At 45.2% G+C, this 17,754-nt stretch overlaps 1 protein-coding gene across 3 annotated transcripts in view; it reads right to left on the bottom strand.

Moving 5' to 3' along the window:
- The window catches only part of dhx40 (DEAH (Asp-Glu-Ala-His) box polypeptide 40), a 42,859-nt gene extending 31,839 nt beyond the window's left edge, over window positions 1-11,020 (bottom strand). Inside the window, exons 1-6 of one of the 3 annotated variants that reach the window (XM_072590013.1) lie at window positions 10,375-11,020; window positions 8,211-8,356; window positions 7,682-7,801; window positions 6,377-6,610; window positions 3,720-3,786; window positions 866-997 (exon numbers count right to left, since the gene is read on the bottom strand). In XM_072590013.1, the coding sequence (XP_072446114.1) occupies window positions 866-997; window positions 3,720-3,786; window positions 6,377-6,610; window positions 7,682-7,801; window positions 8,211-8,356; window positions 10,375-10,585 (910 nt within the window). In that variant the 5' untranslated portion in view covers window positions 10,586-11,020. Of the gene's footprint in view, window positions 1-865; window positions 998-3,719; window positions 3,787-6,376; window positions 6,611-7,681; window positions 7,802-8,210; window positions 8,357-8,530; window positions 8,695-10,374 lie in introns of those variants that run through there. The other 2 variants (XM_072590014.1, XM_072590015.1) reach the window with 2 other exon arrangements.
- Window positions 11,021-17,754: the final 6,734 nt, after the last annotated feature.

The following is a 17,754-nucleotide window of genomic DNA, read 5'->3' as shown; positions in this document are numbered from 1 at the left end:
TCACCCCCAACAGTTGAATCGAAGTTAAAATTCAGGTCCACAGCTTGGAAATCTGCACGTAATACTCAGCACATCCCATCCCTCCTACAATTACTCCCACAACATTCAGTGGGGTGTCAACTTTTTCTGTTCAAGGTAAATCTGGTGAAGATGTTTAAATTTGAAATCCTGTAAAGGTCCACTGTCATAATCTCTTTGAGCGTTTGCTATCTATATCAAGTTCCCCATGACTATTGGCGGAACCACCACATAGCCAACATAATAGTTGATCACATTTAAGCAATTTCCCTTTTCTCCCATTTTTCTGATAACCTGTCAGTGTTTAGCCGAGAGGGACTGACTCATGTTCACAGTCACCTTTCTCCAAATACAAAGTCCTCAGTCCCAGCTATGTCAAGAAGGCTGCATGCATGAGGGACCATGGCTCTCTCTTATTCATGCTTTTGCTCCTTTTGTCTCTCGCTCTCTCTCTGTCCACCACATCCCCACTGTACGATAAAAAAACTGGATAAAATGAAGGATAATTGAAGCACCCAACATGGCAGGATCTTCGCTCCTACATTTTCCATCAGTCTTCAAACTCTCAAAATAAACCAAAGAACTGCAATTACTGGAGATCGGAAACAAAAACAGAAATTGTTGGATGAAACTCAGCAAGTCTGGCAGCATCTGCTGGTCCAGTGACCACTCGGCTCAAAATGCTGGCTTTGCTTTCCAGATCTGCTGAGTTTCTTCAACAATTTCTGTATTTGTCTTCAAACTCACCTTTGGCTCACAAATATGAAGTGAGGAAACTGTAGACAGGAAAATGAATAAAACAAATTACGAAAAAAAATTATAAAATGATTTTTGCTGTCAGTGTTACCTGTTGACATAGACCCATATAGTGGCAGTATGAGCAGCCCTTCGATTGATCTATCTTTCACATCATACCGGTAATTGATTGATTCTCCCTTTCGGAAAAGCAAGTCACACGCTCGCTCAATCTCAGACTGCCCTGGAAAATGAAGAGTTTAATAGCAGCACATGCTGGACTCATCCAAGGTAACAGAACAATTTTAATCATATCAATTTACAGACAGCAAGTGGCTACATGGTCTATTGTATCTCTTCGAAAGAGCAATTCTGATGAATCCCACATCCCCATTTTTCACCTGTAACTCTCATAATTCTTCATCATCAAGTACATTATCAAATCCTTTTTCAATTCAGGATTCAGCTTCCACCATCTTTTCAGACATCAATTACCTCGGAGTAAAATTTTCATCTCCCCACTAGATTTTTTTTTAAACCAATATATTTTTAATGTTGAGCAGGGGGAGTAGCTTTACTCTATCAAGATCTTCCTGGAAACCTCTATTAGGTCATCTTTTTCGAAAGAAAATGGAAATACAGAGTTCTTAAAATTTGTTCTTGGATTGTTTGCTGCTTATTCTGAATTGTCCTCGAGAAGATGGTGGTCATCACCTTCTTGATCCCTTGCAGTCTGTCTGCGAAGCACCACTGGAAAACATTCCAGGATTTTATATCTCCAAAAGAAGATTTTGTTTTTGGAAAAATTCATTTATGGAATGAGATCATCACTGGCATTTATTGCCCAATTCTAATAACGCAGAGGACAGTTATGAGTCAACCACATTGTCTTGGTTCTGGCAACACACGTAGACTAGACCAGGTAAGGACGGCAGATTTCCTTCCCTAAAGGGCATTAGTGAACCACACAGATTTTTGATATCAATTGTGGTTACTTGGTCGCCATGAAGCCAGCAATTTCTGACATGTATTCAGCCTCCAAAATTGTGGGCAACACAGAAAAATCTAATTTATTAACCATGCCCCAACTTGCCTGACACAATGATGTGTTCAGGCATTTTGAGGGCTAGCAAGAATCTACAAAGTTGCTTTGGGTCTGGAGTCACATGCAAACAGACCCTGTAAGGACGACATGTTTCTTTCCTCACAGTGTTTGAATTTGAAAGCTGCATGGTCATCTTTAAGGCTACCCAGCTTCTCATTTCTATTTTCCTTTTCGTTTAAGCCAAAACGTTGCTCTTGTGACCAAACAGGCCGGTCAGCAATCACAAGATGCCACTCAGAAAAGATTAGAAATAAAAGTTAGATAAGAGCTTTTGAATTGATAAACTTAGAGAAAACGTGAAATTAAATCCAAAATATTAGCAGAACAATTTAAAATCCAATCTCAAAAATGTTCCTGACATCGAGGCCTTTCACTAGCTGTAATCAGTGTTTCTCCAAGCACAGCAAACTTTCAGAAACTGGTCTCAGGCACAGTCAGCTGAACTGAATGGCCATGTAAAATTTCACCATGGTGCTGATCCAATACTTTTCATGAACTCAGGAAGTCCTTATGTGCTTTACAACCAGTTTAATATTTTCAAACATCACTGTAGGAAATGAGGCAGCTAAAGTGCTTCATCACAAAATTCCATAAACAGCAACATGTGAACTATCAAATCATCCGATTCAGTTATGTTGTTTGAAGGATGCATTTTGACAAGGGCAACAAGGAGAACTCCCAAGCACTTCCACAAATAGCGACCATAAATGACAGGAACAGGAGTAGGCCATTTGGCCCCTTGAGCCTGATCGGCCATTCAATAGGATCACAGCTGTTATAACACAATTGGGCAGTACGGTAGCACAGTGGTTAGCACTGTTGCCTCACAGCACCAGAGACCCGGGTTCAATTCCTGCCTCAGGCAACGGTCTGTGTGGAGTTTGCACATTCTCCCCGTGTCTGTGTGGGTTTCCTCCGGGTGCTCCGGTTTCCTCCCACAGTCCAAAAATGTGCAGGTTAGGTGAATTGGCCAGGTTGAATTGCCCACAGTGTTAGGTGAAGGGGTAAATGTAGGGGAATGGGTCTGGGTGGGTTGCTCTTCGGAGGGTCGGTGTGGACTTTTTGGGCCGAAGGGCCTGTTTCCATGCTGTAAGTGATCTAAAAAAAATTTCCTCATGCCCATTTTCCTGCTATTTCCCATGACCCCGATTTTCGACTGATTAAGAGTCTTAGTCTTAAACATACACAAAGATTCTGTCCTCACAGCTCTCTATGGCAACTAGTTCCAAAGACTCTCAATCCTCTGAGAGGAGAAATTCCTCCTCATGTCGGTCTTAAACTGGGGCCCTTTATTCTAAGAGTATGTCCTCTGGTCATCAGGGGAAAATTCCTCTCGCCATTTACCTTGTTAAGCTCTTTAAGAATCCTTTGTTGCAATGAAATCACCTCTCATTCTTCACAACTCCAATGAACAGAGTCCCAACGTGTTTAGCCTTTGCTCATAAGACAATCCCTCCATACCAGAGACCATCCTAGTGAACCAGAAGGAGACATCATAGTGTGCAGGGTGGCCATGGGATCATTTACATCCACCAGAGGGAGCCTCAGCTTAATACCCCACTCAAAAGATGGCACATCTGGAAGTGCAGCAGTCCCTTGACATTGCAGTGAAGTGTCAGCCTGGTTTAAGCACTCATGTCTCTGGAGCTTGAACCCCAGACTCAGAGGTGAGAGTTTTACCCATTGAGTCCAGATTATCTGGCCCACTGTAATAAGGTAACAAACATTTTCTAGAAAACTATGGAAAATGCACGTACATGTGGTGAAAGAGCGACTCTGATTGCTGCCACCACTTTGTGGTGTTGTGTGGAAGGTCAGTCTGACTGGTTACACTACAGACAATGCTTACACTGTGGCCCACCTGTTAAAAACACAAGGATGTCTCCTTCGGGTTCATTCATGTGAATATCCACCGTGATGTTTGCAACCTGAAAATGAGGAACACGACAAGATTAAAGATAAGCAGCACACACTATTGTTCAAAATGAGTGAATCTGCATGATATATTCCCAGAACGTCTCAGTAATGCTTCCCAGTCAAGTGCCCTTACAGCACAATTAATGTCCGATCAGCAAGTGTGCCATCGGAATGTGTAGGGCATTTAGCCCCTCAAACCCTGCCCCTCCATTCAACACAACCATTGCTGATCAAACATTGATGCCCTTTATCCACCTCATCCCCACAACCCTTTCCACTGTTGGTAATCAAACATTTATCAACTTCTAGCTGAAACATACTCAGAGAATGAGCTTTCACAGCCCTCTGAGGTAGAGAATTCCAAAGATTTAGGAGCGTCGGAGTAAAACAAAACGCTTTCATCTTGATCCGAAATGGCATCCTCTTTATTTTTAAATACCAGCCCGACTCGAGAACTCCCAAACCAGGGTAAACATCTTACCTGCATTTACCCTATCCCTTGCAATACTTGTCAGTTCCAGTGAAATTACCTCTCAATTTTTTAAACTGTACAGAGTGCAAGCCCAGTTTGCCCAATGTTTCTTAACAGGACAGTCCCGCCATCCTTGGATCAACCTGATGAACCTTCGTTGCACCCCCCTCTATGGCAATAAAATCGTGCCTAAGACAAGGAGTTAAATTCTACAAAAAGTACAGTCGAACTGAACTCTTGGACAACTAAAGCAAGACCTCATCACAGTCAGCTAATTTCATCCAGTAAAGTCACATGTTAAGACAAATGACCACCTGAGACAGAAGGCTAACTAGCCAGCGTACTTGGTACCGTTGGTCAAACTGAAAACAGTTGCTAACGTGAAGACAATCTGCATTTACGTAGTGAATGAACAATCCCAAGATGATTCAAAAAAGCCCTTCGTATAAAAGTTGACTCCAAGCCAGAGGAGACGTTACAGCAGATGAGTAAACATTTGGTCAAAGAGAGTGGCTTTGGGAAATGTTTTTGGTAAGAATGGTGGGACACATAGACTGAGAGATCTCACTGAAACATATCAGATTCTTAAGGGGTTTGACAGAGTAAATGCTGAAAAGGTGTTTCCTCCATGGGAGAGTCTAGGACCAAAAGGTATAGTCTCAGAATAAAGGGGCACTAATTTACGACTGATGTGAGGAGGAATTTCTTCTCTCAGAGGGCTGAGAGTCTTTGGAACTCCTTGTCACAGAGAGCTGTTGGGACAGAGTCCTTGTGTATATTTAAAATTGAATTGATTAGATTCTTATCAGTCGGGGAATCAAGGGTTCTGGATAGGGGCAGGCAAGTGAACATGAGGAATATCAGCTCAGCCATGGTCCAACTGAATGGTGAAGCTTAAGAGGCCAAATGGCCTAATCCTGTTCCTATTTCTTATGGTGTTATGGAGAGGTTTTGGGGGGGGGGGGAATTTCAGAGTTGGGTGCCTTGATGCTTTATAGGTTCAGCTGCCAGTGGTGGACAATGAGGTGAGTGATGCACAGGAGGTCAGAGTTGGAAGGATAATATATCTCCCTATTTGTTTCTCATTGGTGCGATGGGGTCATTTACAACTAACAGAACCGATGGATGTGGCTTAACATCTGTCAAAAAGATAGCACCGACAACAATGATAGTTTCATTTCTTTCATGTGTAAAAGTGAGATAACAGAGTCTTACGTGAATTCATGCAGTTTTTGAGCAAAGTACAATGTAACTCTGCAAGTACAAATTCACCCCACAAACATATATGTATATGTGTGCATGTGGGTCTTTGTGTCTGTGTGTCTGTGTCTGTCTGTCTAGGTTGTGATTGTGAGAGAGAGTGCTCTCAAGCTCTGCTCTCAAGCCTCCAACACAGACACAGACACAAAGACCCACATGCAAACATACACATATGCGTTTGTGGGGTGAATTTGTACTTGCAGAGTTACATTGTACTTTGCTTAAAAACTGCATGAATTCATGTAAAACTCTGTTATCTCACTTTTTAGATTAGAATCAATTTAAACATCGTGGCACAGACAGAACACGGGGGCTAACACCTTCAACATATTGTCTAGCTAACACCAATTGTTACAGTGAACATGAGAATGCAATTTTTAAAAAAAGGTTTTGTGATTTACACATGAAAGAAGTGAAACTATCATGGTATTCGAACAGATGAAAGACTCAACAGACAATCAAGGTATTTTTCAATGTATAATTTCAGTTACATCACACTGTAAACTTTTGTTATAAACTCTGTGCCTTACAATTGTGTCCTCCACAACCACCTGATGAAGGAGCGGCGCTCCGAAAGCTAGTGAGCTTCCAATTAACCTGTTGGACCTGGTGTTGTGTGATTTTTAACTTTGTACACCCCAGTCCAACACTGGCATCTCCACATCACGACAACAATGTAGCTTTCCCTCAAAGCTAGAGTGTCAGCTGAGATCAAATCCTAATTGAGCACCAGTTTCCCAGCTGCAACACGAAAACGTTATGCACTCAATTGTCTGCTGCCAGCTAAGAGCCCTGCTCAAACTGGGAGGGCACTAATTGTTGGGATATGCTCCCACGCGCATGGATCAGGAAAAGCAATTAAGAGTCACCTCTTTCACCAAGCCCGAGCCCTCTTTGTCCTTTGGTCCAATCAGGTTGCAGAATATTTCCTCGACAGGGTACATCCTGCCAGACACGTGACAAACGGGACAACCACCCAGGAACTGCATGAGCTTCTCCACCTCCAGCGTCGCTGACATCACAATGATCTTCAGGGGCACCTCGCGCTCTCGCAACACTGGCGCCCAGGCCGACTGACACCTGAGCAAACCAAAGAGAATATCCTGAGGGGGAGACAGCACCCAGTGTTAGGAGGAGGAGGAGGTTTGGCACAATAAACCCCAGCTATTTCTGCACACCTCACAGTTTTACATGGACCAGGCTGAATTCAGTTTCAAGGGTATGATGTGTTCAACGCAAAGGCTTGATACAAGTGAGTCTAAGATGTCTATTAACAGTGTGCATGCCTCATTGTAGAGACTACAGCAGACAAGGAAGGACATTTTAACTTGGGGTGGCTCTTGCATTCAGTCACATTTTGGTTTACCAGAAGTATTACCATTTATCAAAACCATTTTTAATTATTGATTGGATGTTTAATGTCAGATCAAACATCCATGTACCCATTTCATCAAAGCACTAATCCGTACCTCTGGATTACTAGTCCATCACCTCCACTCGATGCAAGGCCGATTGGAGAGGTGACAGCCTAGTGGTATTATCGCTGGACTGTTAATCCAGAGACCCAAGGAATGTTCTGGGGACCAGGGTGAATCTCACCACAGCAGATGGTGGAATTCAAATTAAATAAAAGACAAATCCAGAATTAGGAATCTAATGACAACCATGAATCCAAAACCCATTTGGTTCACTAATGTCCTTTAGGGAAGGAAACTGCCATCCTGACCTGGTCTGGACTACATGTGAATCTAGACCCACAAAAATGTGGTTAACTCCTAACAATTGGGGATGGGTAATAAAATGTTATCTAGTTAGCGATACCCTCATCCTGCGAGGCAAATAAAAAACAGGTCATGTGGGGAAAGATTCTGAAACTTCCCGCCTGACAGCATTAAGGTTGGAATGACACAAGGACGGCAGCAGTTCAAGAAGGTGGCTCAACACCAACCTCAAAAGGACCGGTAAGGACAGGGGTCAGCGCTGGCCCAGCCAGCAACACCCACATCCCATGAACAAATAAAAACACAAACCCAGCTGGTGGCCGTGCAAGTATAAAACATCTACAACGAGAAAACGATTAAGTAAATAAATCAAGCTCTCATTTAAAATCCAACTCTGCACTCTCACGGCAAATCAAATGAGACAGTATTTCCAAAAGCAAAGTTTCACATAACTGTGCTGAGGCTCCTCTCGTGGGCCTCGTCCAGGATGATGACGCTGTATCGGCTGAGGCAAGGGTCCTGAAGAATCTCCCGAAGCAAACAGCCATCCGTCATGTACTTTATTGCCGTCTCCTGGGGAGAAAGGGAGCTGCCATTACAATGGTATCTACAGCACAGCAACACGCAATGCTGCCTCATCCCACTTCAGCAAGGTGCAGAACAGTTTACTGCACTGCCTTTACTCGCCAGGCATTTCATTAAACTATTGAGACAATCCCCAAGGTCAGCACAGCATCAAGGTGTCTCTGATCTAATGGCAGGCAGCTGCACGATGACAAACATATGAAACAGGAAAACAAAGTGGCCAGTTGGCCCTTTGAACCTGCATCATCACCCAGCATGATCATAGCTGATCCTCTACCTCAGCTCTATACCATCTCACGCTCTTCAAAAATCTCCAAAGTTCTACTGATCTGGGGCCTGAGCAGCAAAGTCAACGTCATTCTGCGCAGGAAATTGTGACCTGCTGTTGGTACCTCACCTCAGAGGTGCAGTCGTCAAAGCGGACCTGGTAACCCACTCTGCTACCTGGAGGACAGGCCATCTCCTCCGCTACTCGGAGGGCCACAGAAATCGCAGCCACTCTTCGTGGCTGTGTGACCCCGATGATGCCATGTTGTCCGAATCCTGAAATACAGAAAGAGGAAAAGCTTCACATGTCAAATTGGAAAGCCAACTGTCAAGCTGTGCGCTTCTCAAAAGGAAGAGAAACAGAAACACTTAACATATCCCTGATCCTGGGTTCAGGAAGCCTTCACCCTACGGATGGAATGCTTCTGACCCCAGACCAAACTACCTTACCTTTTAGGTTGGATTTCCTGCAGTGCCCCAGCCAAGGGGCATTCCAGCCCATGGGGGCTAGACTGCAGCTGCTGGAAGGCTGCTCAACTGCAGGGGCATCGCACCCCATCCACTAACGTCTGCCTTGGTTCAGTGGGTCACACTCAGGGTTAGCAAGTTTCAGCCCCACTCCAGCACATGATGTCAAGCATGATCTCCCAGGACACTACAGAGGACGTGCCATGCTACTGGAGGTGCCACCTTTCAGACAAGGTATTAATCCAAGACCCATCAGTCTGCCCACCTAGGTGGGCGTACAGGATCCTGTGACACCACCTTAAAGTGGTGAAGGGGGGGGGGGGGGGGGGGAGTTATTTCCAGTGTCCTGGCTAATCTCCCATTGCCTTGAAACAGGAATGATATTCAAGTTACAGGAGGAACTCGTTCACAGGCCTTTTTAAACAGGGGATGGGGGAACAATGTGGAGGTGGTTTTGCACAATTACCACGTGGTCACAGTCGACTAGGAAATCATCCTGCCCTACGTGTCTCAAAAGGGTTTGCAAGTTGACGATCAACCAGTTTGACTGTGTCAAAAACTCACTCACCAGGGCCATCAGCTTCTAAGGTGGGACTTGAACCCTGGGCACCCAACCCATAGGTGGGGAGGCTATACATTCCATCAAGGTAAAAACAATGACTGCAGATGCTGAAAACCAAATACTGGATTAGTGGTGCTGGAAGAGCACAGCAGTTCAGGCAGCATCCAACGAGCAGCGAAATCGACGTTTCGGGCAAAAGCCCTTCATCAGGAATAAAGGCAGTGAGCCTGAAGCGTGGAGAGATAAGCTAGAGGAGGGTGGGGGTGGGGAGAGAGTAGCATAGAGTACAATGGGTGAGTGGGGGAGGAGATGAAGGTGATAGGTCAAGGAGGAGAGGGTGGAGTGGATAGGTGGAAAAGAAGATAGGCAGGTCGGACAAGTCCGGACAAGTCAAGGAGACAGTTACTGAGCTGGAAGTTTGAAACTAGGATGAGGTGGGGGAAGGGGAAATGAGGAAGCTGTTGAAGTCCACATTGATGCCCTGGGGTTGAAGTGTTCCGAGGCGGAAGATGAGGCGTTAACCAAACCGCCCCGTGGCCCAACATTTCAACTCCCCCTCCCACTCTGCCGAGGACATGGAGGTCCTGGGCCTCCTTCACCGCCGCTCCCTCACCACCAGACGCCTGGAGGAAGAACGCCTCATCTTCCGCCTCGGAACACTTCAACCCCAGGGCATCAATGTGGACTTCAACAGCTTCCTCATTTCCCCTTCCCCCACCTCATCCTAGTTTCAAACTTCCAGCTCACTTACTGTCTCCTTGACTTGTCTGGACTTGTCCGACCTGCCTATCTTCTTTTCCACCTATCCACTCCACCCTCTCCTCCTTGACCTATCACCTTCATCTCCTCCCCCACTCACCCATTGTACTCTATGCTACTCTCTCCCCACCCCCACCACCCTCCTCTAGCTTATCTCTCCACGCTTCAGGCTCACTGCCTTTATTCCTGATGAAGGGCTTTTGCCCGAAACGTCGATTTCGCTGCTCGTTGGATGCTGCCTGAACTGCTGTGCTCTTCCAGCACCACTAATCCAGTATACATTCCATCACCAGACCTCCCACTCCTGACCAATATTTATCCCTCAGTAAACATCACAACCATCATACCACTACTCATTGGATCTTGCCATGCACACATTAGCTACTACATTTCCAACATGACATCAGTGACTCCTGGTCGAAAGTACTTTACTGACTGTCCCAGTGACTTTTTGAATGTCCCAAGATTTGGGGACGATGTTATGGAAATGTAACTCTGGTCTTACCTGCCTGGTACAGGTACTGCGGTAACTGTGTGGTCTTCCCACTGCCTGTTTCCCCAGTCACAATCAAAAAGGGATGGTCTCTGACCGCCTGAACCAGCCGCTCCCTGTGCCGGTGGATGGGCAGTGACCCAGACCCAGCTCCCAGTTGGCTACCCCCTGACACCGCCTCCCTTTGGGAACGAATCTGTCCTTTTTCCCTCTCACGGGGCATCCTGCCTCAGCCAGGGCTCCTCACCAAGTGTCCACAGTACTCTGTATGGTTCTTCTCTATCCTTTGGAATGTGCCTTTTCCTGCTTTTCAAGTTAAATTTCAATCCTCCCTCCCTCTCTCTCTCATTTCCCTTTCTCTCTCTCTCCTTCCCACTTGTTTCCCTTTGTCTCCCTCCTCTTTCTTTCCCCTTTACTCCTCCTTCCCTCTTTCTCCTTTGCTTTCCCTCTTCTTCCCTCCTCTCCTTTTCACTCACTCACTTCCTCTATATCTATCTATCTATCTATCTATCTCTTTCTGTCTGTCTGTCTGTCTGTCTGTCTTTCTATCTATCTCTTTCTGTCTGTCTGTCTGTCTTTCTATCTATCTCTTTCTGTCTGTCTGTCTGTCTGTCTTTCTTTCTTTCTTTCTTTCTCTCTCTCTCTCTCTCTCTCTTTCTTTCTTTCTTTCTTTCTTTCTTTCTTTCTGTCTTTCTTTCTGTCTTTCTTTCTTTCTAATACACACTTCCTCCACTCCTTTCCTCCCTCTATCTACTGCTTCAGGGCAACAGGAAACACCAACCAGTCGCACTCTGATGACAACATGAACCCAATGATAAACAAAGAATGTGATGAGGGAAAGTGAAGTCCCAAGAAGCTGCTGCCTCACTGTTCCGCCCTCTGCTGCCTCACTCCAGAACAGCAGCCTCTACTGTGAACACAGGGAACCTGAACAGGACTCCCCTCCCAAAATACATAGCTCTGAGTCAGGGTGTTAAATCACTGCTCATTTACTGTCACTGTCTCAAGATCCTGGAACTCTCTCCTTAACAGTAATCCTGGTGTGCTGGAAGAGCACAGCAGTTCAGGCAGCATCCGAGGAGCAGTAAAAATCGACGTTTCGGGCAAAAGCCCTTCATCAGGAATAAAGGCAGAGAGCCTGAAGGGTGGAGATTAAACTGCTGTGCTCTTCCAGCACCACTAATCCAGAATCTGGTTTCCAGCATCTGCAGTCATTGTTTTTAACCTAGTAATCTTGGTGTCCCTACATCGCAAGGATGTAACAGTCATAGAGTACAGCACAGAAACAAACCCTTCGATCCAACCCATCCATGCCGATCAGATATCCCGACCCAATCTGGTCCCACCTGCCAGCACCTGCCCCATATCCCCCCAAGCCCTTCCTATTCATATGGGGGGAAAGTGAGGACTGCAGATGCTGGAGATCAGAGCTGAAAATGTGTTGCTGGAAAAGCGCAGCTGGTCAGGCAGCATCCAAGAAGCAGGAGAATCGACATTTCGGGCATGAGCCCTTCTTCAGGAATGAGGAAAGTGTGTCCAGCAAGCTAAGATAAAAGGTAGGGAGGAGGGACTTGGGGGAGGGGCGTTGGAAATGCGATAGGTGGAAGGAGGTCAAAGTGAGTGTGATAGGCCGGAGTGGGGGTGGGGGCGGAGAGGTCAGGAAGAAGATTGCAGGTTAGGAAGGCGGTGCTGAGTTCGAGGGATTTGACTGAGACAAGGTCGGGGAAGGGGAAATGAGGAAACTGGAGAAATCAGAGTTCATCCCTTGTGGTTGGAGGGTGAAGATGAGGCCCTCTTCCTCCAACCGTCGTGTTGCTATGGTCTGGCAATGGAGGACTCCAAGGACCTGCATGTCCTTGGTAGAGTGGGAGGGGGAGTTGAAGTGTTGAGCCACGGGGTGGTTGGGTTGGTTGGTCTGGATGTCCCAGAGGTGTTCTCTGAAACGTTCCGCAAGTAGGCGGCCTGTCTCCCCAATATAGAGGAGGCCACATCGGGTGCAGTGGATGCAGTAAATGATGTGTGTGGAGGTGGAGGTGAATTTGTGGCGGATATGGAAGGATCCCTTGGGGCCTTGGAGGGAAGTAAGGGAGGAGGTGTGGGCGCAAGTTTTGCATTTCTTGTGGTTGCAGGGGAAGGTGCTGGGAGTGGAGGTTGGGTTGGTGGGGGGTGTGGACCTGACGAGGGAGTCACGGAGGGAGTGGTCTTTTCGGAACGCTGATAGGGGAGGGGAGGGAAATATATCCCTGGTGTGGGGTCCGTTTGGAGGTGGCAGAAATGACGACGGATGATACGATGTATATGGAAGTTGGTGGGTTGGTAGGTGAGGACCAGTGGGGTTCTGTCCTGGTGGCGGTTGGAGGGGCGGGGCTCAAGGGTGGAGGAGCGGGAAGTGGAGGAGATGCAGTGTAGGGCATCATTGATCACTCACATTCAAAGCATTTATATAAATGATGAAAAGTAGTGAACCCAGCACCGATCCTTGTGGCACTTCACTGTGGCTCATCAGCACCTTCTGAAGGAGCAATCTGAGCAGCAAATATATGGTAGTCTCAGCAGTAATGTCCATATCCAATGATATACATTATAAAAATGCAGAAAAACACAACAGACTGAGAAATAAGGGTCTTGACATTTCTCTACCGTCTGCAAAGGTCTTATCTCAACTCCATCCCTTTATTATATTAATATGGATCCATTTTCTCTCCTCTGTTCCTTCTCACACTCAGCAGTGTCCAGTTCCTGAACTATCAGTCCCATCTCCATCGTCATATTCCTGAGAGAACACATGGTCCTCACCAACTGGCACATTGACTGTGTGTGTCATCACAAACAAAGCTGTCTATGTTCACACCTGCTAGTCACAAAAATACAACACAAGCTTGCATTTGTTATCCCCATTAACTTAAGTGAAAACTGGAAAGTGCTTTACAGGAGCATTATCAACCAACATTTAACAATGAATCATGTATGAACAGAATATTGTACAGAAGAGGACATGGTCATCAAGTCATTCAAGCCTGCTCTCCCATTCAATAAGATCATGGCTTGCCCTTGACTTCTACACTTTGTCTTTTTGTCCTATTCTGTTGTCACTTAGTTGCCTCAGTGTCAAAATCTATCAACCTCAGTACTGAATTTAGAAAGTGAATAAAGATTTGCATTTGTATATCACCTTCCATTGCACTAGTCATTTTTTGAAAATTGTATCCATTCTAAGTACAGGACTGATCTCTCTCTTTAGGAGGTACAATCTGTTCTAAATCTGACAATTAGGAGAAAGTGAGATCTGCAGGTGCTGGCGATCAGAGCCTCAACTGCAATGCTGGAAAAGCACAGCAGGTCAGGCAGCATCCGAAAGTCGACGTTTCTGTCTTTCATCGGGAATGAGGCTTGTGGACTGAGAGATAAATGGGAGGGGGGGTCGGTTTCAGGGGAAGGTAGCTGAGAAATTGATAGTTAGATGCAGGTGAGGAAGAAGGTGATAGGTCGGAGGGGGGTTGGAACGGATAGATGGGAAAGGTGATGGACAGGTCAGGAGGGTGGTGCCAAGTTGGAGGCTTTGGACTGGGATAACATGGGGGGGGGGAGAGGAAATGAGGAAACTGTTGAAATGCACATTTATCTCGTGTGGTTGTAGGGTTCCTACAACACCCCTTCAACACCCCCCCGCCCGACCTATCACCTTTTCCCTTACCTTCATCTACCTATCGCTTTCTCAGCTACCTTCCCCCAACCCCACCCCTTCCCCTCCCATTTATCTCTCAGCGCCCCCAGCCCACAAGCCTCATTCCTGATGATGGGCTTATGCCAAAAACATCAACTGTCCTGCTCCTCAGATGCTGCCTGACCTGCTGTGCTTTTCCAGCACCACACTCTCGACTCTAAATCTGACAATTACCAAAGTTTAGTCTTCAGCTTGAGGATAGTGTCCAGTTCTTAGCACTGAATTTAAGGAAGGATGTCAACATCTTGGATGGGGCACACTTGAGATCTGCCAAAAGGTTCCAGAGCTGTGGGACTTCAGTTTTGTGAAAGGACCAGAGGAGCCGGGTTGTTCTAGGAACATTGGATCAGGAAGAGGCCATTCAGCCCTTCAAGTCTGCTCCAGCATTCAGTAAAATGATGGCTGAGTTGGTTTGTGGTCTCAGTTCCATCTGGCCAGCATAATTCTCTTCTCTGTTGTCGATCAAAAATCTGTCTGGCCCAGTCTGAAAACATTTGCAGGGCTGCAAGAAAAAGGCCAGAAACTAATCAGCTGGTTCCTTCAAAGAGTCAGCACGGGTATGTTGGGCCAAGTGGCCCCCTCCTGTACTATGAGACGTCATGATTCTAATGTCCAGGCTACAAGTTTGCAGTCTAGCGAGCTTCCATTGTTATACCATGACACAAAAAGGTTGTGGAAATTCTAATGGAATGGTGCAATACTTGAGCTGTTCAGCAGAGGGCACTAATTGTCCATTTAATGGGTTATGTACAAATGGTGCTGAGATCGATTCAGGTGAAATTATTACTTTTGACCATTTCATTTGGGACCTTGTGGTGCAGTGGTACTGGCCCTACCTTTAGATCTGGATCTACCTGCTCGAGAAGTTTGTAATGAACTCCCTGAAGAGGTTGATTCAAAACTGCTTTTATGAATTAGTTTAATACTGGAATTACTAGGTTGGTTCTGGAATTGAGAGGGTTGCCCTATGAGGAGAGATTGACTAGACTGGGTCTCTACTTATAAGAATTTAGAAAAACGTTGGGGGTGGGATCTTATAGAAACATATGAAATTATGCAGGGAATAGATAAGATAGAAGCAGGCAGGTTGTTTCCACTGGCCGATGAAACTAGAACTAGAGGGCAGAGCCTCAAAATAAGGGGGAGCAGATTTAGGACTAAGTTAAGGAGAAATTTCACCTGAAGGGTTGTGAATCTGTGGAATTCCCTGCCCAGTGAAGTAGTTGAGGCTACCTCATTGAATGCTCTTAAGGAAAAGATAAATTGATTTTTAAATAGTAAAGGAATTAAAGGTTATGGTGAGCGAGTGGATAAGTGGAGCTGAAACCACGAAAAGATCAGCCACAATCTTGTTAATGAGTGGCAGAGCAGGCTTGATGGCCCACTCCTGCTCCTGGTTCTTTTGTTCTCATGATTTATGCTTCCCTTCAAGCTGAGGGATATAATTGTGAAGAAACAAGACATTTTCCCCACTTTGGGAAGAAGCGTAAAGGAGCATGAATTTAAAATGAGAGCCATTTCATTCAGAGGTAAAATTCAGAGTCACATTTTCACACAGAGGGGGTGGAACTTTGCAAATCTCACCTCTAAATGTATGTGAGCACAAGGGGACACTTGGACCTTTCATAGATTTTTGTAACATAAGGGTTTTATGAGCTGATATGGATAAATGAAGTTAAAACACTGATCAGTAGTGAACAAATCTAATGGCAAAACAGGCTGGAGGGGCTGAATAGCCTCCTCCAGTCCTTATTGTGGAAAATGTATCTCCCATTCTCAAATCAATGGTGTAAAAGCAAAACACCAGGACCTTGGCCAAATCCAGACATTTAATTTTCTGGGGATATTTCTGAATGAGTTCCCCATTCATTTTCATTCCATGGTCAATGTTGCAGAGTGAAAATGGATCGAAACAACTTACATTCATGTTGCCCCTTTAACATAGTAAGGCACTTCACAGACATATTATCAGGGCCAATAAACGGGATTCTGAACCATGGAAAGTAACATTAAGAGGCAAATATTTGGGTTTTAGGGAGTGTCCCAGAGGCGGCAGTAGAAGTAGAGAATAGATTCCAAATCTAGTAATTAAGGGAGCTGAAGGCTCAGCTGCCAAACAGGAATAGGTGTAAAGGAGCAACAAGTAAGAGCCAAGAATTGTGGGAGTGCAGAGATCTTGGATAGATGCCAGTCATTATCAGACAAAAGAAACCTAACAATGATCTTGCACGCATCTTCCAAACCTGGGATCTATTCCATCCAGACGCACAAGGACTATAGATAGATGGGAGCACTACCACCCACAAGTTCACTTCCAAACCAAACACCATCCAGGTTGGGAAATATATCTCCATTCCTTCTCTGTCACTTGGTCAAAATCCTGTAGCTCTTTAATTAACAGCATTGTGGGCATGCATACACCGCATGGACTGTGGCAGATCAAGAAGACAACTTATTACCATCAGCAGTTAGAGATCAGTAACAAATGTTGGCCTATGCTGTGAGCGACTTTTAACTAATTTAAGGAGAAATAATGGCAAGTGAGCAAATGTTTTGTTTAAAGTGGCAGATTTCAGGGGATGTTCCACAGGAGGGTTGAGAGACAGAATTCCAGAGTTGAGCTTATGGTGGGACAGAAATACAAGGAAGCTACATTCAACTCCCTGTTCCATTCTGTACATGTCTGTGATAGTCCAGCAATAAATAGCACAGAGAGGCTACAGGAATCCAAATCAGAAATGAACGAATAAGCTTTGGGATAAACATTCACATATAGTCAGTCACTAGCAAGGACTAAATAAATAATAACACATTCACCTTCCAGCAATCTATTGAAGATTGAAAGCTCATTGGTTGCAAGGAATCCCTGTGTCCACATAAAGTGCAATTTGATCAAGTAATGGACAAAAATCAACCTCAAAACCAGGACTGGATAAACACATAGACCCACACTGGGTACACAATAAAACTGGAATGACTCTCAGCAAGAGGAGGACTGGTTCAGCAGCCAAACCTTGATTGCATCCAGAGAAAAGCCAGGATCGGATCCAAATCAAAACCAGGACTGGATCCACAGCAAAACCCGGCTTGGATTTACATCATGATCCCATCAAATGATACCAAATACTGCAGTTGTAGGAGATCTGAAATAGGAAAGAAAATGCTGGAGAAACTCAGCAGATCTGTAGAGACAGAAACAAATACAATTCCTCCAGAGCAGAATTATTCTATTAACATGCTGTTTATCTTTTGCTCTGGAGCACCTTTACCATTAGTTTCACTTGCTCCTCCTTCCTCCCTGTTTCTACAGCATAAAAATGGAGGCCCCATCGGTTCTCTCAGTTGAACTTATAAACTCCCACAGCTGTTATTTTGAATGTGACAAAGGAATTCTCTGCAGGGACCAGCCAGCACTCATCTCACAAACATTTGCCGTCGACTGAAAACAGACTCATTAAAATCATTATCGTATTGTTATTGGTGGGAATTTGCTTTGCATAAATTGGATTTGTCGGACCTGGTTGTACACAGAGTAGCTGGCACATTTCCTACAACAGTGACCACACTGCAAAACAATTCCTACATTGGCTGGGAAGCAACTTGGACAGGTCAGCAAGGGAGAAGGAGTTTTCAGGGAGAAAATTGAAGTGTTAAAACTGGGTACAAAA

This window comes from Chiloscyllium punctatum, chromosome 19 (assembly GCF_047496795.1).
Source record: "Chiloscyllium punctatum isolate Juve2018m chromosome 19, sChiPun1.3, whole genome shotgun sequence".
In the NCBI taxonomy this organism is placed as follows: Eukaryota; Metazoa; Chordata; class Chondrichthyes; order Orectolobiformes; family Hemiscylliidae; genus Chiloscyllium; species Chiloscyllium punctatum.
This window is presented reverse-complemented; position numbering and strand designations above follow the sequence as displayed.